Source organism: Pinus tabuliformis, chromosome 5_2, assembly GCF_031772625.1.
Source record: "Pinus tabuliformis cultivar Carrire ecotype Pingquan chromosome 5_2, CPIR1, whole genome shotgun sequence".
In the NCBI taxonomy this organism is placed as follows: domain Eukaryota; kingdom Viridiplantae; phylum Streptophyta; class Pinopsida; order Pinales; family Pinaceae; genus Pinus; species Pinus tabuliformis.
In genome coordinates this window covers 298,201,815-298,229,799 of record NC_142306.1, presented here as the reverse complement: position 1 = coordinate 298,229,799, position 27,985 = coordinate 298,201,815, and the positions used below count along the sequence as shown (strand labels likewise).

The following is a 27,985-nucleotide window of genomic DNA, read 5'->3' as shown; positions in this document are numbered from 1 at the left end:
CACATGACTGTCATAGGCATTACAAAGGTTTGAAAATACATCAATTGCATAAGCACTTTTCACTGTTAGTTCCCTATCTCAAGCTTTCTAATTTTAACTCAAAGGAAATAAAGATTTTAGGACTATTTGGCATATTTAACATTGAAATATCTCACTGCTGTCCTAATTATCATAAGAGATTCAAGTTAGCTTTCTGCTGTCCAAGAGGCTCTAATAATTGCACACATTGTTTACGCTGAAGTCTGAAATCATAACAGTGTTACCATAAGAAAGCTTGCTCCATTCTGGGATTGGATTTAGTATTGGGTTGCTGTGTGTATTTTTTGATATCACATAAAACATAAATTACTCTCTGCTGTCATAAAAAAACTTATCCACTGCTGTTATAACATTAAAGTGAGCTTATTGTTGGGTTATTGTCACATTGCTTCTATTGTCTCAAGGATATTAACTCATTCTTGCCTTGTGTGATCTCTAAAGGTTTCAAGTTTTGCACTATAAGCTCACTCACAAAGCACTTGAAACATCAAGACACCTAAATTGTGTTATTTGGGTAGTGGCATTAAAGTATTTTGATCAAAGAATATCTTGTTGCGCATCTTGTTTTACATCATTTGTCTTTTGAGATGTAGTGGTCTTCATCACTCTAATTAGTACAAAAGCTTTGGTATAGCTCTCATTCTTGTTTCATTGGTAATACATCTTATTGAATGATAACTTTACATTGGCACTTTAAGATTAGGGATTTGTGAATCTTCTTGTTTTAATTGAGCATCTCTTAAGTTGAATGGTCATTGTCATTGAGAAATCTATTTGGCATTATTTTGTTGGGTTTCTAATTATCTAAAGAACATTGCTAATCTTATAAAAGGGTCGTTGGATAATTGTTCTTGGTGGATAAGCAATCTTGTCTCTTTTTCCATCATTGGTTTATGGTTATTGTGAATCTTTGGCATATTGGCAATCTTTCTCTTAGAACATACATCGTGTATCTTGATTGGCACTTGTATCATTTAGCACTTTCTCCTTATGGTTAAGATTGTCTTGAGAATATCATTATCAAGTACTTGTCTCCTTAACACAAGATTATAGCCTAAGTACTTAATCGTTAAGAAAATCTTAACTTAAGATTCACTCAATCCACCTTGCATTGCATCCTAAGTTTAGTTGCATTTAATAAATTACCTCTAAGCATAAGTTTGGTTGATAGATTTCTAGGACAACCCTTCTCATTTAGCTTGAGGGGCCTTGGCAACTCTTCAGTGGTTAACATGGTGACCTTGCAGTCGTCAGAGCCACAATCTCTGCAACGCCGGAGGCATTAGGTGATAGGAGCCTAACAAAAGGTATCCTTAATCAAACCTTTTCTTGCTTCTTGTTGGCCTCCTTCCCACAAACTACTTTGAAGCCCATCTTCAAAATAGTTAAGGGAAGGGCACACATAGATTAGACATCTAATTAAAATTAACCAAGATCTTTGCATTTCACATAGGTCTTAGGAATTTCATTTCATATAGGATAGTAAAGCATTGAAGCAACAATTTTCCATCCAGTATTTGGGCTCAATTTTATTAAAGCAAGAGTGTTGACTCCATAAGGCACTGGTTTCAAGTATACAAATTCAATCTAATCCTTAAAATCTTGCTAGATTTCACCAAGTGCTAGGCCACTCAGCTATGTCTCCCTGGCTCATTGGTTCCCAATTTGTCCTTCATCATCTCATTTCCATAGGGTCTACCCCCCATAGCCTGTTGTTGGGAGACAACTAGAATGGAGAGGTTGGGGATTAGGGTGACAACCCTCGACCTGAGTCGTTGTCGTGGTGCCTGTACAATTTGAGCAACAACATTTTTTGGCGTTGTTGTCGGGGACCAATTTATTGGACCTTGGCTTTGCGACATTCATTTTAATCATCTTCATCTTCTCATTTCTCATCTTTTCATTTTTCCCGCCAACGCCACATTTTCTAGCGCTGTTATTGTGAAAATTCGGAAAACCCCGAATCCTACTACAACAACAGATTAAGTTTCTTCTATTTGTTAAATAAATTGAACAAATTATTTACTATGTTCTATGGTAAATATTGAAACCAATACACTACAACCTTCACAAATAAAATATTGTGGAAGAAAAATAACGCTGGAAGAATAGATGCACACACACACAAGTACACAGTTATTTTTGGACCAATGTCTCCAGAAAAATGCAACTTGGGAAAATCGGTGCAGCAGTTGAGGGTTTTAATTATGATGTAGTAGTAAATCTGAGTACAAAACTATGGATGCTCAAATCTAGCAATCCATACAGAGAAATGACTGACAATAAGTCTAGTGAGAAAAATCTCACTCCCACTGGCAATCCGACACTGACCTTGGCTCAAGATGAGTTGCTCTCTGTTGCCTCTACGCAGTCCCTGCATTAGCCTACATAGTACTGTGTCCCACAACTCGGAACTGTGTCTCTCTCGCTATCTGATCAAATGTTGTCTGGAAGATGGACTCTCCTAGCCTCTGGGCTCCCACTTCGGCTTCTGGCACTAAATCATTGCTTCTCCCCAGTAAAATATGGATTCCCTGCTGAAGCACTGCGCTGCCTCTGCGTGGCTTTGCACTGCCTCTCTGTGGCACTCACTACCTCTTTGCAATGCACTCACTGGAATAGGAAAAACATCCTTCGACCTTACTATCCCTGCCCCTCTCTCATTGCTTTGAGCTCACTAGCTCTCTCTTCAGCAACTCAGCGCTGCTGCTCTGGAATTCAATCTGCCAGTAAATTTGAACTACTGGTGGCTCAAGTGTGTTCTCCATCCCCCATCAAATTTCTTCTTATAATCTCTCATTGAGACATCAACGACCAAGATTACAACATAATTGATGGCTAAGATTAACTAGAACTCGATCCATGTCTTCTTCTAGAAGATTCTCACCATGGCTTAACTAATACCCTTTAATTAATTAGATTTCTTAAGTTTAGACTTAGGAACCATTAAAAAACGATTAATTATTTTAATTAAGTGTCTCTAGGTGGAATTTCTAGAAACGATTTATGGGTTTTGGATAATACATGTATTCTAGCCTCTCCACCAAATTTCGTGGCTAGAACACATTTGATGTTACAAAAAATAACACTCCTTCTTAGGGAGGAATGTGTTCCAGCACTGCAACCCATTGAAGCAACACCCTGTCTCTGCACCACCTCTTGTTACGCTACTGATGTCTGGCTACTTTTTCCCACCAACCACTATGCAACTCTAATATGCGCTGCATCTATGCTGCTGCTAGTCCTGCTCAACTGCTGCCAACATTGCATCTACACTGCAACTCCCTCTCCATCTGCTGCTGCTGCAACTGCAATAACTGTAACTGAAAAGCATCCAAAATACTGAAACAATTGTGATCGATATGATGCATGTGTCATCCGAGTCCTGACTGCTGCTAGACTCTGCACTACCACTAAAGCCTCTGTGTTGCTGCTGACTCTGCTCTGTGCCAACTGCACTATTGCCAACTTTGCACTGCGCTGCCTAGTATCTCACTGCTACTAGCTACTGCATATGTCACTCTGATATCTAACTGCACCATCTGCCACTGATCCATCTTGTTACTGCATGTTATGGGCTCCCGTAGCAAGGTATTGATTCATGAGGTGGGCCTCAAGAATCATACCCAACCTGTAGCTCTTTGGGGCTACAAAACCAAATCACCTCACCTCACTCCTAGAGGTATATCGGTGATCATGGCAAATGTTGAAATTTGTAAGTCTAACCCGTTAAAATTTTTCCTGCACTATCTGGTGTATTTCTTCTACTTGTTTAATTACTGAACAAGTTATTTAACCATATAAATATTGAAATAACCCCAATGCAGTCTCAACCATCTACAGATCATCAACAGAAAGAAATAAACAAACACACAAGGGACACTGTTATTTTTGGACAATCGTCCTCGGAAAAACCCAACTTGGAAAAATCGGTGCAATAGTTCTAATGGTTTTATTATTAAGAAGATTTTCTTGAGTACAACTGGGTGCCAAACTGGCTCACCCGACAGAGAAATCTATTGGGCAGTAATACCTCTCTTCGGAAGCAGATATTTTGAAAGTCTGCTCCATGAAACTCTCTTTAGTGCCTCTCTGAGGCTCTGCGTCAACCCTCCTAGTCTCTGCGTCAGTGCTTTGATGCTTTGCGTAGCCTTTCTGGCCCTCTGTGTCACCTCTGCAGCCTCTGCGTCACTCACACAGGCCCTCTGGCCCTCTCCGTAGTCATTGCTGGCCTCTGCGTGGCTTCTGCTGGCTCTGAGTTTGCCTCTTTGCCTCTGCGCTGGTCTTTCGACACTATCTCTGCCTCTCTACTATGCACTCACTGCCCCTCACTGCAACTTTGGTCACTGGTTCGATTTCTCTTAGCAAACCCCGCTCTAGAAAATCGAATTGACTGATCAATCTGGTGTATGTCCAACTGACCCTCAAGCCTCCTCTTACACTTTTTCTGTTGAGTCTTCAACAACCGAGATTACATCTCTAATCAATGGCTAAGATTAGATTTGGCTTGATCCATGTCATTTAGAACCTTCTAACCTAGTTTTATATTAATACCCATTAATCTTTTTATTTTCCTAAGTTTAGACTTAGGAACCCATTAAAAATATTGATTATTTAAAATTTTAATATCTCTCTGACCGGGTAGAATTTCCCCAAACCATTTATGGGTCTTGGAGATCTCAATTCTCATGTGCTTTAGCCTCTCCACCAATTTTCATGGCTAGAGCACATCCAATGCTACCCCAAATCAACACTCCTTCTTAGCAAGGAATATGCTTTAGTAATACTCCACCACTGAGCTTCACCATGATCATCCGGAAATGGTACCTGTGCTGATGCTTGGCCTTCCTGCCCAACATCCTCTGCACTGCTGCATCATGTACCACTGCCACTGTTACATATGTACGACAACTCTATCACTGCCACTGTTACATCTGTATGTCAACTCCCTTTGCATTCGTGTTGCTGCTGGTCCTTCCTCCCAACACTACATCTACACTGCAACCCTCTCTCATCATGCTGCATCGTGCTGCCCATAACACTACCACTGCTACTGCTGCACTACAACTCAGTTACTGAGACGATGGTAACTGATCTACCCAACTACTGACATCCTTGTCAGGCTAGAAACCCTCCTGATGCTGAAGCTCTCTCTGCTACTATCCTGTGCTCCCTCTACTGCCTCTGTGCTGCTGCAACAAACTTTGTGCCTCTCGCACCGCTGTAAACACCTTTGTGCCTTCCTGCACTATTGCAACTTCCTCTGTGCCTCTCGCACTACTGCAACATTCTTTGCGCCGCCAGGGACTATTGCACTCTAGCACTCTCTGCCGCTCTATCCACATCCGTTGCTACCGACATCCGCCATCCTACTACTGTCACTTCGGGGCTCTTGTAGTTGGATATGATCCAAGAGTTTGGGTACCTCAAGGATCCTGCCCCTCATCTCCTGTAGTCCTCCTGACTACAGCTCGATGTCACCCCACCTCTTCTCTAGAGGTACATGAGCACTCGTGGAACAATCGTCATCATCCTCTACCTCCTTTTCCGCCTTCGCTAGCGCTACCTTGGAGTGAGACGCTTCTCCCCTATTCTTCTTCCTAGGACACTGGGTTGCATAATGGCCCAGTTCCCCACAGTTGAAGCACTTAATCTTGGAGAGGTCCTTTTTCTTTCTCTTCCCTTGCTGCCTCGCAGATGCTAGAGTCGCATCCTCTTCCTCCTCTTTCTTGACCCGAGCTCCTTTGCCACTACTTCCTACCTTGGTCAACCGTTTGATCTCTTCTTGGTGAAGAGCTGCGCACAGTTCTTCCCAATCTGGAAGATTCGCTCTGCCTATAATGCTTTGGACGAATGTCTCCCACTCCTCGGAGACTGCGTTTAGGGCAGTCCTCACCATTAACTCCTGATTCGGTGTGGCCCCTATGGAAGTTAGTTGGTCCCGAATCTCCTGCAACCTACTAGGAAGTGATCTATCTGCTCCCCATTCTACATCTGATACAACCGCAACTGATTCTCCAGTAGCATCTTCCTCTGCACGAAAGTGCCTTGATACAATGTCATCAAGGTGTCCCACATCACCTTTGTCGTATTCTTCTCGGCAATATGCTGAACTACATGATCCTTGACCCCATCAAGGATTATATACTTTTCCTTGGCCATCACATCCTCATACTTTTCGTTATCAGCTGGGTCAACTGGGATAGCCACGTTCTCAAGGTGAAGACCTTGATGCGATGTTTATCTAGAATAGACAGGATCCTGGCCTTCCAGATAACAAAGTTGGAGGCCCGTCCAGCCTGTCCTGATCCCTTAGTCTGTTCATGGCCATCTCTGCTCTTCTTTTCAACTTTTTTGAGTCTCTACTTCCCTCCTAGAAGTTCTCTCTTCGACTCCCTCTGAGTCTCGATTTCCCTCCTGGAAATCCTTTTGCCAACAGTTGAATCACACCTCTCCGATCTCCTTTGCTCTTGCAACACTGATTTGGATTTCTTGGCTAGAAATCTGCCTAGGTAGCAACTCCCTTCTACCTTGGTTCTGTCTCGTTAGGTACTGTTTTGCCTCAACAGCAACAACACCCCACCAGCTTCACACTCCACAATCTGCCCACAACTTCCTATGCCCCAACAACTGAAGAACTGAGCCTCTAGGCTCTGCGCAATCCCGACAGTGGTTGAATCGCTCCACTAGCCAATTGCGTCACTCCTACTTGGCTAAGCAGGATGACGTGGCTCTTCGTGAGCCTCTTCTGCCTCTCACTGCTTCTGCGCTGGCCCCTTCTCTGGCTTGAACTGATGATGCAGGCCCTCTGTGTCACCCCTTCTCTGCTGCTTTCTGCTTAGGACAGTCGTTTCTGCTGCAAATTCTCCGATTTAGTTGGTGCCTTTAGCTCTCCTATGATTTGCAACCCTCTGATACCATCTTGAAATTTCTAAGTTTAACCCGTTAGAAAATTTCCTGCACTATCTAGTTTATTTCTTCTACTTGTTTAATTATTGAACAAGTTATTTAACCATATAAATATTGAAATAAACATTGTTGATTTGGGGTAGCATCAGATGTGCTCTAGCCATGAAAATTGGTGGAGAGGCTAAAGAACATGAGATCTCCAACACCCAGAAATGGTTTGGGCAGATTCTAAACAGTTTGGGAGATATAAAATAATTAATATTTTTAATGGAGTCCCTAAGTCTAAACTTAGGGAAAATAAAATATTAATTTGAATTAATATAAAATTGTGTTAGAAGGGTCCAAAAGTCATGGATCAAGCCAGAATTAATCTTAGTCGTTGATTAGGGACTTAATTTCGGCCGTTGATTTGTCAACGAGAAAAGTATAAAAGAAGGCTTGAGGGTCACTTGGAGAATACACCGAGTTGATCAAGATTTCGATTTTCTGGGGCAGAGTTTGCTGAGGAAGTCGAAAGAGTGACCAGAGTTGCAGCTGAGGGGCAGTGAATATAGAAGCAGAGAGGCAGAGATAGTACCAAGAGAATCAGCGCAGAAGCCGGGAGAGAGGGACACAGAGCCAGCCATAAGTTCACACAGAGCCAGCCAGGGTTCACGCAGAGGCAACCAGGAGCTACGCAGTACCTTAGAGAGCCAGTGTGGGTGATGTAGAGGCTCTAAGGGTTGACGCAATGCCTCTAGAGGTTGACGCAAGGCGAGCTAGGGTGATGCTGGGCAGACACTAGGCCAGAAAGGGTTGATGCAGTCCCTAGAGGCTGACGCTGGGATTTTCGTGGGGTAGATTGGAACTGGGAGCTGTCAGAGTGTTTATCCAGGGTTTCAGCCGGAATATCTACTTCCGAGTAGAGAGGTACTACTGCCGAGATTATTCTCTATTGGGTGAGCCAGTTTGGCACCCAGATTGTATTCAGAAATTGCATAATAATAAAACCCTCAGATAGCTACACCAGTTTTCCCGCATTGGGTTTTTCTGGGGACATTGGTCCAAAAACAACGTTGTCACTTGTGTGCTTGTTTTGTTTCCTTTTGTTTTCAGTATTTACATGGTAAATAACTTGTTAATTAATCAGAACAAGTAGGCAGAAATAAATCAGAAAAGTACATGAAGGGTTTCTAACAGTTAGACTAGAAATTCCAACATGGTATCGGAGCGTGGTTGTAGATCACAGGAGAACTGAGGACATCAGCTGAGCAGAGCAGCAGCAACAAAAAACAACTGTCCCCAGTGATATAAGTTGTTCCTAGCAGAGAAGTAGCAAGGAAGGGGTGACGCAGTGCCTACATCATCAAGTTTGAGCCGGGAAGAGGATCAGCGCAGTGGCAGAGGGGAGCAGACTCAACCTATGCATTGCCTGGTCATCTTTCTCAATGAGGAAGGATTGACGCATGTAGGCAGGAGTTGCGGATTTTGTTGGTGCCGAGACTGCGCAGAGCCTAGAAGCTCTAACCTTCAGTTTGTTGGGGCTTAGGAGGCTGTGGGTAAGTTGCAGAGTGAAGTTGGTGGGGTACTATAGTCAGAACAATACCTAATAGGGCAAGACCAAGGAGGAGGGAGTTGCTACTGAGGATTTCTAGCCAAGAAATCCGGATCAGTGATGCAGCTGCACTAAGGAGTGGAGTGGGGGCATCTTGACATTGGCAGAGAGGTTTCTAGGAAGGAAATCGAGGCTCAGAAGGAGTCACACCGAGAACTTCCATAAGGGAAGTAGAGGAGCAGCGAGATGGCAGTGAACGGGGTAAGAGACTAGGACAGACTGGATGGAGCCTCAAACTTCGTAGTCTGGAAGGCCAACATCTTATCCGTTCTAGACAGGAACTGTCTCAACCACTTCGCCTTGAGAACAATAGCGGTCCCAGTTGACCCAACTGGTAATGATATGTACAAGGATGCAATGGCGAGGGCCAAGAGCATCATCTTTGATGGGGTCAAGGACCATGTAGTACCACACATTGTCGAGAAGAATACAGCAAATGAGATGTGGGAGGCCGTAAAGGAGTTGTATCAACATACTTCCGTGCAGAGGAAAATGCTACTAGAAAATCAGCTGTGGTCATACCGGATGCAGAAGGGAGAATAGATCGACACCTTATTCAGTTGATTGAAGGAGATCCGGGATTAACTGACTTCCATAGGGGCCACGCCAGATCAAGAATTTGTGACCTTGGGCTTACAATGGTGGTGAATGATCCACTGAAAAAATCTATGTACTTCCACTGACAGAGGCATAATAGGAGGTAACAGCCTTGATTCATATTTTGATCAGTGTTTGTGTTAGAGTCATACACTGTTAATGCATCAATGAATCACTTTATCTGTCATAGTTTTGATGTTTGAAGTTTTTTTTTTAACTTGATCAGAACTTTTGAATTGGACAAAATTGAAAAGTGCCAGGCCTAATGAAAGCTTCTCAATATTTACTAGATTAATTATATTAGATCTAAGGCTATGTCGGAGCCCTGAGCGATTAAATCTGTTTTTCTATTCATTCTGGTAATGAGTAGAGCTTTTTGAATATTGTGTTGTGCAGAATTCATGTTGGAAATTGTGGAATTTCAGATGTTGAATGATGAATATATAGGTAAATCAACATTAGGTGTATCCGATCACAATCAATCACGAAAAGTTTTCAGTATTTTTTCTATATGTCAAATACTTCCCTGACATATATGTACACATTTGCAAATATTACAAAGGGACTACGTGGTAATTCAACTAATTGTTCATTCAACCCTAGTTAACAATCCTGTTTCTTGAGTCATAACTAAATCCTTTTGACTACAATGCTAATTGTGGACCCTCAATATGATTCCATTTCCATGTGTTTGTCATGTGATTGCTATTATACATAACATTTTTTTGTTACCCAGTTGGTCCATGCCAATGCTATTGTTATATTTTGTAATATATTTCATTTTTGGTTGCCCTTATTTGCCTTGGCTGAAAATTTGTAATCTTTTATTACAGGAATGCATTAGAAGTGCTTTAAAGAACAAAACTGTTATTCTAGTGACACATCAAGTGGAATTCTTGCGTGAAGCAGATATGATAATTGTAAGAATACCTATCCCCTTTTTTAACAAAAAAATCTACCTTAGACTATGACATGCTTTGAATTTTTCAAAAGGTTGATAAGGTTATTCAGATTTTTTCCTTTTCTGTTTTATGTCTGGGATAACAAGACTAGATGTGGGGAATTGTTTCAGGTTATGAAAGGAGGACATATTATGAGCTCTGGTACATATGATGAACTTTCCCAACAAGGCACTGTCTTTGGAGAACTTGTTGATGCACACAATAAGACATTAGATGATGTAACAGTACAATATGATATGGACTATGACACGACCAGAGATGATAGGATAAGTCAATCATCATGCTCAATTCCTACTGATCCAACCCAGTTGCCATCTAGTCCTTCTAGTCCTTGCTCGAAGAATCATGTGAGAGGAAATGCTTTGTATGATCAAAGATCCCAAATGTTTAACGAAGATACACATGAGCAGAATAGGCTGGAGAATAAATTTGATGATGATAATTTTTCTTCTAGCCTAATAGATGAAGAGGAGAGAGCTATTGGTCGTGTAAATATGTCTATTTACTGGGCATATTGGACAAAGTCCTTCTGGGGCCTGCATATAATTGTTTTATTATTCATTCAAACATGCTGGCAAGCATTGCAAATATCGAGTGACTTTTGGTTGGCAGACTTCACCTCAGAAGGATCAAGTATAAATCCAAGAAAATTTATTAGTGTGTATTCATATTTAGCAATTGGAAGTGGCTTTTTTGTTTTGATGCGGTCTCTATTGATTTCTATTTCTGGACTGAGGACAGCGCAAGAATTTTATCAAAATATGTTGGACAGTATCTTTCGGGCTCCCATGTCTTTCTTTGACACTACACCCACTGGAAGGATTCTTACAAGGGTTAGTGACAGATGATCTCTTCACCTTACCTGTTGCGATATATTTTTTTTGGTTTTCACATATTGAACGGTAGTGTATGTAAAGCATAAGATTGGATTGTTTTACACGTTAAAATATCTCTCATTTGTATGCAAAGCATAACACTAGATTGATTACGCATGTTAAAATCTTTTCCATCTATACACTGTTTATGTATACATTGGAATAGAGCTCTGCTTTGAGCAAATTCATATAGGTTCGTGCCATTTACAGACATTGACAAACTTTAGTACTTAGATCTATTCAATTGTTGTGCATTAGCCTCACAAAATCTAAATTCTTGGGTTGACACTTTGGCAAAACATGAACAATGCTGGTTATGTTCTTGAATACTTTGAACTTGATGTGAGATAGTGTTGATTTGGTATTAACCTGTGAGATTATCAGATGATATACAAAGATGTTTGCAGTAAAGGCCGTTTAATAGCTATTGAATATTCTTTTATTGAAGCAAATATCCCATCTTCTTCTACGGTAGCTTGATTACATGTGGCTCTTGATCTGGCCATGTCCTGACTAGTCTTTCTGAAATTTTATTCTTGTATTTACAGTTTGGAAAAATTAGAATGCTTAACATTCTAGATGACATTTAACCATGGGCATTTTTATTTGTCAAAGTCGGGTTTGTAGTTTTAGTTGTTTGATCGAATTTCAGTATGACATTTATTGGTTGGTTTGTTTTTCTGTTTAAGATTTTTAAGTTATTATTTCTTCTTATTTAGTAATTCAAGAATATGGAGATGAATTCAGAGATTGCATAGCACTCACAAATGTAACAAGACAATGTCTTTATACTAAAAAATTCCAGGGCATCATGAGGTTCCAATGGGATGATTTTATGATGTTTCAGAGTTCAATAAGGCTTTAGATCAAGTGCAAATTAATTTTATTGTTGTTTCCAGTCGTCTACAGATCAGCAGAAGTTGGACTTTGATATTCCATTTATTTATGGCTCAAGCTTGGCAGTTGGTTTCCAGCTTATTGGAGTACTTTTTGTTACATGCAAAATAACATGGCAGATGTTGTTTGTCATCATTCCCCTGGGATGGGCTTATGTAGCATATCTGGTGAGCTTTTATTTGAAATAAAACAAATTGGTTTAATGAGATTGTAAATAATGTAAATAAATGTGAAGTGTGGTTCATGCAATGAGAACCAAAATAAGGCTTGTATATATGTTCTATGAAAAGAGTAGTTATGGAACTCAATAGTTTACATTATTTCTTTTTTGGTATATGCTTGGATATCAGAAGAGGCTGATTTCTATTTTCTCTTGATAAAAGAATATTTATAATATGTATATATCCTTAATAAAGTTGTTGACAGTCTGAAAGTTAATACCCCTGAGAACTTGCGAGACTTCTGGGGACATTGTAAATCTTAACTTTCAAATAAGATATGCAAGAGGCATTGCTCTTGTAAATTGACATAAGTTATTATCCAAGTTTGTTTTTAAATATTGTTCTAGTAGATTTCCAAACTGGAACAAGTTACCCATATGATTTTAGGGTAGTCCAAGTCAATTTAGGAACCTCTTGGCAACTGGGATGGACTGCTTCATTATGTTCAGCTGCAATCAGTGTGCTTAGCTTTTTCAATATCAGGATATTTCTAGGTGAGTTAATATTTTCAAACTATAGCTCACAGATCAAGAGCTACTCTGTTTACTATGTCACTAATTTTTACTTCTTGCCTATCAGTAACCTTCAAAGTTCATACTTTATTGTCAGTAGTTATCTAGCATAAGCTGTCTCCATAGGGTCAGATATCTTACTCATAAATTGAAGCATGTTTTTGGTGTTCAATATTTATATCGATTCCCCGTTTGTGTAGCCATGAATTATCTATACCATACAATATATATGCAGGATTGAATTCTGCCATCTTGGGTTCATTAGTATTAGCTGAATTTTTAGAACTCTATCAGAGCAGATTTAGCAAGCATAAACTGTGGATGTACTGCTATTGAAGTTCATTAGCATGCAGCGAACTATGAGGCACTATAGTGTTAAGTGCACATTTAATGCTTGAATTTTTAAATGTATAATATTCTTTATGTACTTTATTATTTTTAGATGTTTATTCTTGTGTTACTAGATCTGCCTATTTGTTGAAATTTCCTTGCACTGTAGCTTTGGTCTATGACTAGACTAGCACATAAACACACTAAAAATGCTCAACCAAAAACAACTTTGCACAACAGAATATAACAGCAATGAGATCAAAAACAGTACACAAGATTTTTGGGCCAATCAACGAGGCAACGGGCAACCTGTTACCCACCACTAGTGGGTGACCCCTATAGGAGAATTTTTCTCCTAGATTTGTCTTCAGCTGGAAACCACCAGATAGCTCGATGTACCACCATTCTCTGCCACCTGAATCAGCCATTGTGTGCCCTCACCATCTGTTATGATCGTATGTTTGAAGGTGGGCCTTCCAATCCCAAAGGGATGGCTTTTCATTATGTAATTGGGTGTTTATGCTTGCTTTTCTTGGACACATTTGGACATGGATTAGTGGGGGGATTCGGCGGAAAGAATGGGCTTGGATTGTACTCTTGTTCCCTTGTCCCAACTTGGTGGTTAATCTTGTATCCTAGTCCCGTGGGATCTCCTTTATTGGCTATTAACTTTAGGAGTGACACTACATGGGAAACCCTGATTTTGGTTGCATGTTCCCATTTAACGACACCATATATCTCACTCCCCTCCGCTCATTATAACCCCTTTTGACACTTCCCATCTGGGTCCACATTTGTTCATTGGGTCCACAAGGAGTTAGCGCCCCCTACCTTTGTCCACACTTTGGGTCGGGCCTGAAACAATGCCCCGAAGGTTGATGCAGCTAAAAAGAAAGTTAAAAGCATAATTTGGCCACTCATAACAGGAAATGTACCACAAAATGAAAAAGATGGCCGGGACATAAGAATTTAGTGTGTAGGAAAAAGTCAAACATGAGCTCTACCCCTTATCATTATGGCCATCACCCTGGTTCCTAGGGTCCCTATGAGTGCCCCCCTTGCATCATTTTGGAATCCATGATTGTAGGTGCACTGAGATTTTGACCCCCAGATCTACTCCAAAAATTCCGCAAATTAAATGTAGGCTCTCCACCCCAGCTCCAACAAAACCCAGAAATACCTCACGAACCCAAGTGGTGGAAATGGTCCTAAGGTGAATTGCGCCCTCCTCTAGTGATTTCTGCTATTGGCTACTGACTAGAACATTGATTTCAACTATAAATACTACCCAGAAAATTCTGTGAAATTAACCCTGGAGGCCTCTCTCCAAACCCACATAAACCCAGAAAGGGTTTGGGTTGAATCCAACACACTCTAATGACTCCCAAGAAGTGCATGTGGCTCCAACTGGCTAGAAAAATGTTCTTTAGAAGGAATCTTGTTGTAGGAAGCAAAATCAATTCTTGGAAAATCTCCTCCAACCCCTGGAATCACTCCTCCAAACCTATTTATCTCTCCTTGCCCAACTTCCACGAAATTTCCTTGCTCTCTATGGTTGTATAGTATATGTCCAGTGATCTCTGCGTAGGCCCAGATTTTAGACAATTCAGCCCGCCAAAATACAACACTCTCAGCCCTACAAAATGTGGAAATTTCTAAGTCTGACACATTAGAAATCCCTACTACATTATCTGGTTTATTATCTCCTACTTGCTCTTTCCATTAACAAGTCATTTATAAATATAAATATTGAAATAAACACAAATGCAACCTTCACAATATACAAATTGTCAGCTAAAATAATTGAGACAACACAAGGGACACCGTTATTTTTGGACAATCGTCCCCGGAAAAACCCAATGTGGGAAAATCGGTGCAGCAGATATGAGGGTTTTATTATTATGCAATTTTCTGAATGCAACTAGGGTGCCAGAAATGGCTCACCCTTCAGAGATTTTCCTCGGCAGAAGTACATTGCTTCAGAGACAGGTATTCCGGCTGATCAGCAACTAGATAATGATTCCCACAGTGCCTTCGACTGTTCCTCAGCTGGACAGCGAAAGCTGGTCCAAGCTTCTCTCTGGAACTGCGTCACCTTCTACGGCTCTACGTCTGCATCTCAGCTCTTAGTATGCCCCACGAAAACACCCCAGTGTAGCTCTTTTTTCCCAGCGTCAGCTGTGCTAGCCTTTGCGTCTGCCTGTGTTAGCTTCTCGGTCTCTTGCATCTCAGCGTTGGCCCTCCAAACCTCTATATCAGCGCTGGTTGTCTCTGCGTTAGTTGAGCCTGCCTCTGCGTTGTCTCTCCGACACTATCTCTGCCTCTGCTATGTATTTCCGGCCTTCTGTCGAATTGCCCCTCGTTGCAACAAATCACTAACTCAATTTCTCACCAAACCTTGCCCCAAAAAATCGAATTCTTGATCAAATTTCTTCAATTGACCCTAAAGCCTCCTCCTATACTTTTCTTGTTGACGATTCAACGACCGAGATTAAGTCTCTAATCAACATATAAGATTAGATTTGGCTTGATGCTCGTTATTTAGAACTTTCTCACCCATATTATATTAATACACATTAATATTTTAATTTTCCTAAATTTAGACTTAGGAACCTCATTAAAAATATTAATTATTTTAATATCTCTCCATTTAGGTGGAATTTCCCCAAACAATTTCTGGGTCTTGGAGATCTCATGTGCCTTAGCGTCTCCACCTATTTTCATGACTAGAGCACATCCGATGCTACCAAAAATCAACACAAAATGCCAAGAGGAAACTTGCGCTTCCAATGGATAAATTTCTGCAAAATCTTCGACCTAATCTCCACTTCCTGCTAGCTCCTCTCAACCCACGAATTCCCCTTTTGCACCCTAGGAAAAACACACACAAGCCGATGAATGATCTGCATATTAGCTCCTCAAATACTCGGAACAAACTCCCTCTTACTCTCCTAGGGTGACACTCGAAGTTCACTGAAGGTAGAGGTGGATTTCCTGCTTGGGAATCCCTTGTGCTAAACAACTCAAGAAAACTTGTCTTTAAAAGTAAAGTTGACAAAAGATACAAATGAAGGCCTCTTCTCCTTATTTATAAGTGTTCGTCTCCTTTTCTCCCTTGGTGGTCCCCACTCTTTCTCTCTCCTAATTCGCACCCCCCTACTCTCTCTCCTCCAAGAGTGCGAGTTCCCTTCTTGGGCCAAATTTATCTCTCTTGTGGGCCCCAGGTTCCGTTAGACCTACAATTTTCCTTTTCCCTCCTAAGTCCCAATGTCAGAATTGCCTGCTCTTCCAAAAATTGCCTCTAATGTAAAAAATCAAAATTGGGGATATTATAGTCCTCCCCACCAAAAATTTCTTGTCCTCAAGCAATGCCTAAACAAGCGCCCCCTCTGACTGCTGATCACCATTATCACCACCGGTAATACCAGGGTCCCAAATGTGCCATTGAGTCATCCTCAATCTCTGCACTGTCTGGTCATGAAGGAATTCCTCGATACCCAGATCCCAAGCCTTCCTGATCACTATGAAACACCCCTTGCTCCGCTCACTGTCCAACCAAGTATAGGTACCAAAATCCCTTTGCATACTATCAATAATTAGAGCATCATGATAAAGTAGGACTCTTTCCAACTCCCCATGAAGCTGCCCTACTGAGTAGTCCATCTCCTACACTCCAAGGGTAAACTCCCAAAGATACAACCCAATCCCCGTGGGGATGAAGTCTCTCCCGCATGGGCTTCCCTTGATATCCTCTTGCTGACCAACCTGTGATACTGATCAAATCCGCCATGCCATCAGCGGGTCACAAAAGCCCAATGGAAGATCTGAATGATATCCCCCTGTGTCAGCCATCTTATCCCTAAAGGTCACTATTTTGTCCAGTACTACAATGCCTAGGTCCCACGTTAGTCTTAGAAGGGTGCCACCATGCTATCGCTACGCCACTTTGGCTTTGATGGGCTGCCCATCATGGGCACATTATATCCTCCTCCCCTGAAACTTGTTGGCGAAATATTGGTGAAGATCAAGCTCTTTATGTCCAGGTATCTCTATGATGTCAATATCTACTCATCCATCGCTAATCTCGATCCTAAGAAGCAACTAGAAAAACCTGCCTCGCCATACAATGGAGGCCTCAACGATCCCCCATGTGTCAACCCCAAAATGATCTAGATCACCCTCTGCCATGACCCTGCTCATCACAAAATGGAGTGACCTGCCAGCTAACTGAATCCCCTGATCCCATAACTAGGTTCGCTGTGACATGGTCCTGATGACTGTTGGAACCCTCTTGTTCCACATCTATGCTCCTTGCATGTAATCAATATATAGACTCCGTATATCATGAATCAACCAAGTGTACTCAAAACTACCTTGCGCCTACCATACCACATTGTGAAATCTGCAATCCTGCCTCCTGAAAGAACACCCTGATGTTAGTTTTTGTAGCATAAGAGGTGTTCTAGTCTCAAAACTTTGTGGAGAGGCCAAAACACAGGAGTTCTCCATTACCTAGGAATCGTTTTTGGAAATTCCACATAGAAACATCTCAATTAGATTATTAACGTATTTTTAAATATTTCCCAAGTCTAAACTTAGTGAAGATGGTTAGTTAATCAATATTAATTGCAAAATATGTGAACCATCGAGAAAATCACACAAATTGATCCAAAAATGATCTTAGCCATCGATTAAGTTTTAATCGTGGCTGTTGGAGTCCCAACTGGAGATTATAAGAGGAGGTCGATGGGTAGATGGAGAACACACACTTGAGGCACAAGAGATCGATTTTCTTAGGCAGTTCGATTCTCCAGAGAGCAGTAGCAGTTGCCGGAAGAGTTCAAGCCAACGAAGAGAAGCAGAGTTTAAGAGGGGTAGGGACAGTGAGTCCGGAGGAAGAGATTCTAGTTCCAGAGAGTACATTGTAGAGAGGTAAAGATAGCCACATAGAGGCTGCTCAAGGGCTACATAGAAGCCTCTAAGAGGTAGTTTATTCTGCATATTTAGGAAGTCGTTTCAGAGTTTTGGAGGCAGAAAAATCTCACAGAGGCCAAGAGAAATGTTTCTAGAGTCAGTGGCAGGCTAAAGAGGCAGCTTAGTGTGAGATCCACTTGTGCTTGCGCAGAAGGTGATGCAGGGCATGGAGGTGTTTCAGAGGCTAGTCTTTAGTTCTAGATTGCTTGTGGGGTGAGGAAAATTCCTCACTAGATTTTTTGCCAGTGTTTTCTTTATAGGATTGCCAAATTTTGACATCTAGGTGTACTCAAAATTTTCTCATCGCTGCTTAATAATAAAAATCATTAGTTGTTGCATCGGTTTTCCCAAGTTGGGTTTTTTTGTGGGCTTTTGTCCAAAAATAATAATGTCATAATTTTGTGTGTGCTAGTATTTTCTTAGTTTCCAACGCTTTTATTTTCTGCAGTATTTTTGTGAAGATTACAGTGTCATTATTTCGTTGTTACCGTAGCAATAAACTGTTAAATTAATTTATAGTTAGAAGAAATAATTCCAGTTATTGCAATAGGATTTTAGTAGTGAAATTTTCACACCCGATACTGCCTGGAGCCTAAACATCTGCCTGTAAGAGTGGTCATCCATCCACCACATATCCTCCTTTGATACATTGATACATTGGAGTGCCTCGCCCAAAATGTGTCTTGCATCTCCCTAGGTGTGAGGTCAAGGGTAGTGCAAGTGCTAGCTCTGCAAAAGATCAGACTACCCCCAAGCCTGCATCTGCCAACTTGTTGTGAAAATTTGGAGACCCAAATTTCTATTGCAACAACTGATTAAGTTCCTTCTATTTGTTAATTACTAAACAAATTATTTACTGCTTCCTACAACAAATATCGAAACTAATACACTGCAGCCTTCACCAATTAAAATTATATGCGGAAACAAGTAACTGAGCAAGAAAGAAATACACAACACATTACACAATTATTTTTGGACAAATGTCCCCGGAAAAACCCAATGTGGGAAAACCGGTGCAGTAGCTAAGGGTTTGTATTATTAAGTAGTAGTTTTCTGAATACAATCTCTAGATGCCTTGTTGGCTATCTAGTATAGAGAATATGACTGACAGAAGATTAGTGAGAAATACCTCACACTATCACTGGTGATCCCGACTGATCCAACCACAGAATGGCTTGTCCCTTGCTACCTCTGCGTAGGCCCAACGTCACAGCTTCTAGGAATAGTGTCATCCCTTCTGCTGATCGATTTTCCTCTGAGACTTCGATTTTGTCCTCCTGGTCTCACACCCTGGCTTCCAACTTTAGAAATCGACCTCTTCAGCAAAAATACGGATCTCATCAAGGCTTTGCACTGCCTCTGTGTTAGCCTACGCTGCCTCTCTCGGATCTCTCTCTGCCTCCTTCGCTAAGTATTTCCAGATAAGGAGAAATCTCCAACTTGAACTATCCCTGCCCCTCACTGCAAGAAATCTCCTTGATGACCTCTCTGGAAACTGCTTGCTGCTCTCTTGAGAAATTCGATCTCAAATCTCCCACTCGATCTATTTTTCAAATGCCCATCAAGCCTCCTCTTATAATCCTCTAGTTGAGAACCAACGGCCCAGATTAGATTCTAATCAATGGCTCAGATCATTTTGGCTTGATCCTCGTCTTCTTCTAGAAGTTTCACCCATAGTTAGATTAATACCCTTTAATTATTTTAATTTCCTAAGTTTAGACTTAGGCACCCATTAAAAATAATTAATTATTTTAATAAAACTGATTCCGGGTGGAATTTCCCAAAACGATTTATGGGTATTGTGGAATACATGTGTCCAAGCCTCCCTGCAAATTTTGAGGCTTAGAGCACATTTGATGCTACCAGAAATCAACACTCCCTCTTAGTGAGGAATGTGCTCTAGTAATGCAACCTGTTGAAGCATCACTCTGACTTTGAAACATCTCCCTCTGCGCTGCTGATGTCTGACATTGCTGCCCACCAACTACTACGCAAATGTTGCATCTGTACTGCTGCTGACACTGCCACTACCAACACTGCATCTGTACTGCAACCCTTGTAAATGCTGCATCTGTGTTGCTATTGGCTCTGCCACTGCCAATGTTGCATTTTCACTGCAACCTTCTACAACTGCTGCTGTTACTGCATCAGCAACAAAAAAGCATCCTGTTGTCACTTGCTGCCTACACCTACCTACAAGTCAGTGAGAAAAGCCTTCAACCCCACAAGGTGTGGTTGGTGGAAGGGAACTCAGAGAAGGGGCTGTCACACTAATCCCGACTCTCTCCGTTTGAGCTATCTCCTAGGTTAGCTAAGGGGGGTGGTCCCTAATGGAAAGTTAATTTAAAAGTGATATGAGGTTCTAGGAGGAAAGTTAATTTGGATTACGTGTCAAAACTAACTTGTTTCCAAGAATTAAGCATGCGTATAAATGTGCAAATTCCAATGATATATTCAAAGTATAGAGCAATGCATTCAATTAAATAACAATAGTTTTCTCAAAAAATGAAATCAAGATACAATGATAGACAATTCAAATGCTAGACCAGAATAAGCATATGAACACCAATTGCAACTATAAAGGAAATAGTTCCTTGGAAGAAAATGCCCCAAATAACAAGATACATCAATTACTCATGAGCATAATGATCATCAAAGCAATAAAATGAAATAGAACTACACCAATGATCAATATTTCAAATATAAGAAAGTTAAGTTGTTGCAAAAGTAAAGGACTCATAGTACTTGCATCATAAATGCTTCTTGAAATGAAAAGAATGATATTTGAAATGAATCTGAAAACACATCATGATAGCAAAATAAGAAATTGCAAGTAAATTAAAATGATGATGTAAATGTAACAACCCATCTAAATTAACCCATTAATAAAAATGTTAAACCTTATAATATATGAAGATATTTATATATATACATTAACCTTTATGACATATAGTTGGTCTTACAATTATTAAAAGGTATATATATATCATTCAATAATTATAACATATTTTGAAATGTTATAAGTATATATATAACACTAAATATTTATAATATATATATTTGGTAAAATGATCAATTAATATTTATAAAATATATTAAATAAAGGTTATAAGAACTATCAATAAAGTCATATCATGTATTAAAGGAAGGTCACGTATATATATATAAGAAAGTTATGAACTTAGGCAAAATAACGTGACAGCATGGATATCAATCAACTATATATATATCACACATAATATCTAAAACTCATAAAGACTACCCATCTACTGAAAATTTATGGCAAGAAATATCGGAGAGAGGCGTAAATGCTGAGAGGCGGTGGCTGCAAGTGGGAGGGCGGCCACCGCCAGGAGAAGGGGATTTATAGCAGAAGCCTGACCCAGGTGAAGGGGGGAAGAAACCAGAGAAGGATAGACTCATCAGGGAAAAACCGGAAGAAGAGATTTTCAGTGGAATAGCTTTGATTGATCTGAGTTCTGGGCACGGAGGGACAGAGAGCCTCGGTGGAGAGCTTCTCTGGATTGAGCAACCAGTTGCTCTGTCTGGTCGGGTGGAATTGGCCGTCTCGAAATTGAATCAAATCAGCCAGCAGTTCAGAATTACCAGTTCTGCAGTGGAATCGGGAGTCTGCCAGCAGCTCAGGTAGGTACAGATTACAATTTATGCATTTCTGTTTTCAATTTCATGTAAGAGTTCATCTGTCTGCTGTAAATTGATAAATAGGGCACTACACATGGTATCAGAGCCCTGTTCAAACCTTCGGACCTCCCAACCCTACGCCCCTGTGCTAGCTACCTCTCTTGCAAGTGCTGGCAGCTCTTCAACCAGCGTTTGTTCGTTTCTGCTCTGACTGCCCATCTCCTGATAAAACCATCTTTAGGCTTTTCGGTTTCGAATTGTAACTTTGTTCTCTGTTTTCCATATGGGCTCTCAAGATACCGAGAGTATGTCTGAATGTTTTTCTCGCAGCCCCTGAACAGGAAAATTCCAGTGCGGAAATTTCCTGACTTGCAAAATTGAAACGCATTTTGTTGCTTCCCCGTATGTCTATGCCGCTATTGCAATCAACTACCCTAAAATGTTCATATTTAGAGTATAGTATAGAACTTGCTGCTGTCAATAAATCTGAAAGTGGCAAAGCCATTTGTTTCTACTACGGTGGAAAACAGAAACAACAGACAGAGATGCAGCCACTCCAACTGCATTGGCCGAGTAACGACCACTACGTGATACCTTTAACCGCATCTACTGGTGTTGCTGGTGGGTATCAGTTAAATACAGGAATCTCTGTTTATTTAAAATATTTAAGGATGGATGTCTACAGTTATTTGATAGATAGAGTACAGTTATCTGATCGAGCTGTTGAAGCAAATCTCCAATGTGTTCAGAACGACGAGTCCATTCCAGAATTGTGTGTGCAATCTTGGCATGGACATCGTGGAGAGATTCATCTATTTTCCGGGCATTCCATTTCCGATTGCTGGTTCATGACTTCGTTGGTTCTTCGCAAGCGTTTCCCCTAAGAGCGAGAGTTAAGAATTCCGAGTAGGAGAGAAACCGACCTTGTAGATGGGGGGCGGATTTTAACTCTTACCGTGGACGGCGGGATTCGAACCCCAGCTTTGTCAATAGACGCTGCTGGACTTGGCGTAATTAGCACATATGGTTGCACCTTGTATTTCCGCCTGTCACGCGGGTGACGCGGGTTCGATCCCCGGCAACGGCGTCTCCTTTTCTGCGTTTTACGCGGTCCTTTGGCTAACCAACAAGCCGCAGTCGCTTGCCAAATGGCCTTAATGTATAAAACCATGGCCTTTGTGCATTCATTCCAGACCAATATTAGTTTTAATTTTGTTATTTAAAGTGTTAAAGGTCCAAACCACATTTCGAACTTGCACTAAAACATTACGTGTGGATGAGATGAGACATTATGGGTGCATGAGGTTGGTAGAGTCTTTTTGTTATATCTAAAATGGTATATTCGAATCCTCTTACATATCACCGGACGGATATTTTTCCGTCACGGTTTCCAGCATGCCGTCGCCGTTAAATCCTCAAGTAATTTGCCAAGCGGACTTTTTGTGAAAGCACTGTTATGTAATGGTTTTGGAAGGTCGACAGTTCAAACCCTTCCCTTTTGTTCCTTGCATGATCGTTGATATCGATACCATACCAAGAATGTCATTTAGTCGCTCGCTCTTGATCAGCGTCGGAGTTTTCGAAGGTGACAAACCCCTGCCTCTGCCCGACCCTTGTATGCGAAAAATGTATATATTTAAAATTCCCGAAATTGGTGATGATAATATCATTGGAATTTAGTGAAATCAATATTAGTTATGATAGCGACCATTATAAGCTATCGAAATAGCTAACAGCATTAGCTTATCTAATTTTAAGAATTTTATTTTTATATTATTTTTAAATTTAAAGAATTCCTAGATTAAATTGACTTTTATATATTATTAATTATATATATAAAAAGATAGTAATAAAAAGATTAGAAAAATATAAATATATACTTTCATACATAAGGAAAATCTGAAGTATCGCGAGTAATTCTTTTTTTTGTTCAACAGGAACTTGTAGAACAATCTCTGTATTTCTCAAATTATTATGATTTACTCTTGGAGGATATTAAGAGACGTTTTGTTGGTCTTTGGACCTTAATTCAACAAACTTGTTTTCTTCATCATCATAAGGAGTAGAATGCCAGTCATTGTCATAGCTGCACTTTTAACTTTAAAAACTTTCAAATTTGTTCATGAATTTTACAATGTCGAAATTTTGGTCCTTACTGGGTTTTCATCACTATCTTTCAACTTTGTGAATAAGTTCCATCACAGAACACCTTGCTGTCTGCGCACCATATCTCCTTATCCTATAAGGAAGCACATAGCAGTAATAAAAGGGAATAAATCACAGTTGTCGGCTGCCAAGTGGCACGTTCTCAATGGCGAGATTCAGCCAGCGGCTGTCTGCAAAGTGGCTTGTTCTCAATAATCAGATTTCAGCATTAATAAATTTGTTGGGCATTAATAAATTTTTCTTATCTTATGTACCTCATAGTCGGCTTATTCAGATTTGTGTACTTGTTGCCACTTTCCTCAGTTTGATGTGTTTCAGTTCCTAGCAAAAAAATTGGATTTCAGTTTTGATTTTTCTTCTTTTAACTTAGTAGGTAGGATAGAAATCAGACTAGAATGATTACCATGTGCTGAAGAATTTCAAGAAAATGACTTAGATATGTAATAAAGGTCACATTATGATCAATCGACCATTGTAGTTAACAAGTCTCATGACTGTGAGAGATAAATAACTACAAGGAGAATGCATTCTTTATTAGCAAAGGAGTCATTGAATATATCAACATGGCTCTCTTTTATTCATCCTGTGAAAAATTATTTAGCTACCTCTATAACTAACTTATAGCTAATATGGGTTATTAACTCAAATTATGATGCCCTCTCATCAGTATATTCTCATTACATCTTTCATAGCCGGCTCATATCACTCATCAGGCGTTTAATATTAAAATATCAAACTGTTGAGAAATAATATATACTGTAAATGTGCTATAAAAGTGCCTCAAATTCCTCTGCCCAGAGCAACGGTAGTGTTGGTCTGTACAGGCATTAAAATCAGTGCTCACCTGTATAAAGGGTGTGACATTCTGCCTTAGGTTTTATCATGGCAGGAAACCATAAATTAGCACACTTCCATCACCCGAAGGAAGAACTACTTCTGAGTTGATTACTTCTGACTTTTGGAAATTCAATTAGCTAATTCATGCGCCAATCAGTGGAGGCACCAGCATGTTGGAACCTATAGCAAACTGCTTGCAATTTATTGCCAAGTTGTCAATGCTGGTAATCATGCAAACTAAAGATTTAATCCATACCCTTGTAATTTATACGGGGTATGGATACAGATGACCCCCTTAAAAGTTATAGTCAGGTTGAGGTATGACAGTTATGTCTTACCTTAGGGACTAATAACCATACATGTCTGCATTATTCATTTTCATTTTTAGAAAACCCTGCATTAGGACAAGGAGGTCGCGTGGCCACCCTCCTTGACCTCGGTACCAGTAAGATCCGCCTAGCGGGTAAAAATAGCAAAACTATACCCGTTTTTAATGTGAAGTTGCAATGAAATTAGTGTGTTAAAATTTGGTTATCCGTCTCAAATTCTTTTTATATATATACATTTTATTTGTGATCAGGAACCATTACTATGGTAAAGACGTATGAGCGACGACGACGTGACCAGGCAGCATCATCACCATTAATGCCGCCACCGTCGCCATCGCCACCGCCACCGTCGCCATCCCCCTCACCCTCGTCACCACCAAGGCAGCAGTCAACATCAAACGCTCAAGCGCCAGAGTTGGCTGTGATAATGAACTCTTTGCAGGCCTTGTTGGAAACATTAAAGGAATCAACTAAGGCTAAAAACAAAGAGGAATCTCAGCATGCAGCCACCAGTTCAGCGGAACCACATAATTTGGAGCCCAGAGGATCGAGAGAAGACATCTCTAGAGAGCTTCAGAAAATTAGACTCCCAGAATTTTCGGGAGGTCGAGCTGGTGAACGCGCCGAGGCATGGCTGGAAGGGATGAACCGGTGCTTTAGGTTAAGAGAATATTCGCCTTCAGCAAAGACAAAAATTGCCGTGTTTCAACTAAAAGAAAGTGCCCTGATTTGGTGGGGAAACCTGGAAAAGCAGCTACACCTTACATCAGACAACGTTCCTTGGGATCTGTTCGAGGAAAGGTTCCGAGCGAAGTACTTACCTCCATATTTTCAACAACAGCAAGCCAGAGCCTTTCATACACTAATTCAGGGAAGTAAAACGGTGGAAGAGTATGAAATAAGGTTTATGGAGCTGGTAAAATACATTCCCTACTTAGACTCTGATGAACGGCAAGCTGAACGCTTCATATTTGGGTTAAACCCTCGCATCAGAGCCTTGGTAAGCATGTGGAAACCATCATCGGTAGCCGAGGCAGTCGAATGTAGCCGTTATGCAGAAGAACACCTTGGAATCAAAAAAGATATAGGGCCAGCAGGGCCTTTACAATCAGGACTTCCAGGGAAGGCTCCCCGGAACTTTTTCAGAGGAGGTAGCTCGAGGCCACCTTACAGTAGCAGGTATACCCCAGGTATGGGGACACGAGTTCCCATGGCGGTAAACACTATAGCTGCAGAATCGTCCAGCACCAGACCATGGGCATCGCGAGGGACTACCGGTAGAGGAAGGGGTGCGAGAGGAACCAGCATGGGAGGACGCGGCTCGTTCTCTAGAAACTCACACCTTAATTCAAGAGGACCAGCGCAGCTCAATTGTTGGGGATGTGGGGGGCCGCATTTCCAGCGTAACTGCCCAGAAGCGTCATCGGACATATTGCAAAGCACTGGGAGGGAGCCGATATCAGCCAAGCGAAGTAATCATAGGATTCATGCAGTAGTCAACCACGACCAAGCAGCCCATCAATCCACTGTAGTGGAATCTTCAGGTATTATCAATGGTGTAAAACTCAAAATCTTATTTGATACTGGTGCCACAGATAGTTTCATTTCGTCATATGCATTAAACAAATGTGGGTTGGCAGCTCGTAGACAAAATGATTTCCACCAAGTGGAAATGGCCTCAGGAGAACTCCAAACCGTGGGCTTGAGTGTGGATCAATGCAAAATTGACCTAGGGGTCTGTTCGACTAAATTAAAAGTGTACGTTACCGCCCTAGGGACGTATGATCTTATCATAGGTATGGATTGGCTGGAAGCTCACCAAGCGTGGGTAGATTGTTATGGAAAAAGGATTTTGGGCTTAAATGATGAGGGAGAAGTAATCCAAATTCAAGGGATCAAGAGAGAAATTTCTTTACGCTACATTTCAGCAATGCAGGTAAAGCGTTGTTTAAGAAAGGGTTGTCAGGCTTATGCAATTCACGAAGTAAGCCAGGAAAAGGGACCGTCCTTAGAACAATATCCGGTGATAGCCGAGTTCCCGGATGTATTTCCAAAGGAACTACCAGGATTACCCCCGGTAAGAGAAGTGGATCTCACTATTGAATTAAAGCCAGGTACCCAGCCGATTTCTAAAACGCCTTATAGAATGACAGCTCCAGAACTTCAGGAATTGCAAATCCAGTTGAAGGAACTACTCGATATAGGGCTTATTCGACCCAGTACCTCACCTTGGGGCGCTCCTGTAATTTTTGTGAAGAAGAAAGATGGATCCTTAAGATTATGCATAGACTATCGGGACTTGAATCGAGCTACAGTAAAGAATCAATACCCTATGCCGCGAATCGATGACCTTTTCGATCAAATGAAAGGAGATTCTGTCTTTTCAAAAATTGATCTTCGATCAGGGTATCATCAGCTAAGGATTTCTGAAAATGATATCTCTAAAACAGCATTCCGGACACGTTTTGGGCACTATGAATTTACTGTGGTACCATTTGGGTTAACAAATGCGCCAGCCGTATTCATGAATCTTATGAACAGTGTTTTCCGTCAGTATCTTGATAAGTTTGTACAAGTCTTTTTAGATGATATTCTCATCTATTCCAAGAATGAAGAAGAGCATAAGGAGCATTTGCGGTTAGTATTGTCCTGCCTTAGAGAACGTCAGTTATATGGAAAACTGTCCAAGTGTTCCTTCTTTCAGGAAAAGATTCATTATTTGGGTCACATCATATCAGGTAAAGGAATCTCAGTAGATCCTGAGAAGGTAAAAGCGATCATGGATTGGCCAATACCGAGAAACGCACATGAGATACGAAGCTTTATGGGCTTAGCTGGTTATTACCGGAGATTTGTGGAAGGGTTCTCCAAAATCGCGAAGCCAATCACAACCCTCCAGCGTAAAGGTGTTAAGTATGAGTGGACCGAGGAATGTAATAACACATTCTCTGAACTCAAAAGACTACTCACCAGCGCACCAATCCTAAGAGTCCCTGATATGGGCAAAGACTTTACAGTATGTACTGATGCATCCAAGCAAGGGCTGGGTGCAGTATTGATGCAGGATAGGGGAGTGATAGCTTATGCTTCCAGAAAGCTAA

The 27,985-nt window shown here is 40.9% G+C and overlaps 1 protein-coding gene across 5 annotated transcripts in view; it reads left to right on the top strand.

Annotated features, from left to right (window-relative positions):
• LOC149158730 (putative ABC transporter C family member 15) overlaps positions 1-27,985 on the top strand; it is a 289,427-nt gene that overhangs the window by 117,156 nt on the left and 144,286 nt on the right. For all 5 annotated transcript variants that reach the window (XM_089436298.1, XM_089436294.1, XM_089436297.1 and 2 more), the window contains 3 exons: positions 9,973-10,059; positions 10,212-10,934; positions 11,876-12,040. In XM_089436298.1, coding sequence (XP_089292424.1) covers positions 9,973-10,059; positions 10,212-10,934; positions 11,876-12,040 — 975 coding nt within the window. The remainder of the gene's footprint in view (positions 1-9,972; positions 10,060-10,211; positions 10,935-11,875; positions 12,041-27,985) is intronic.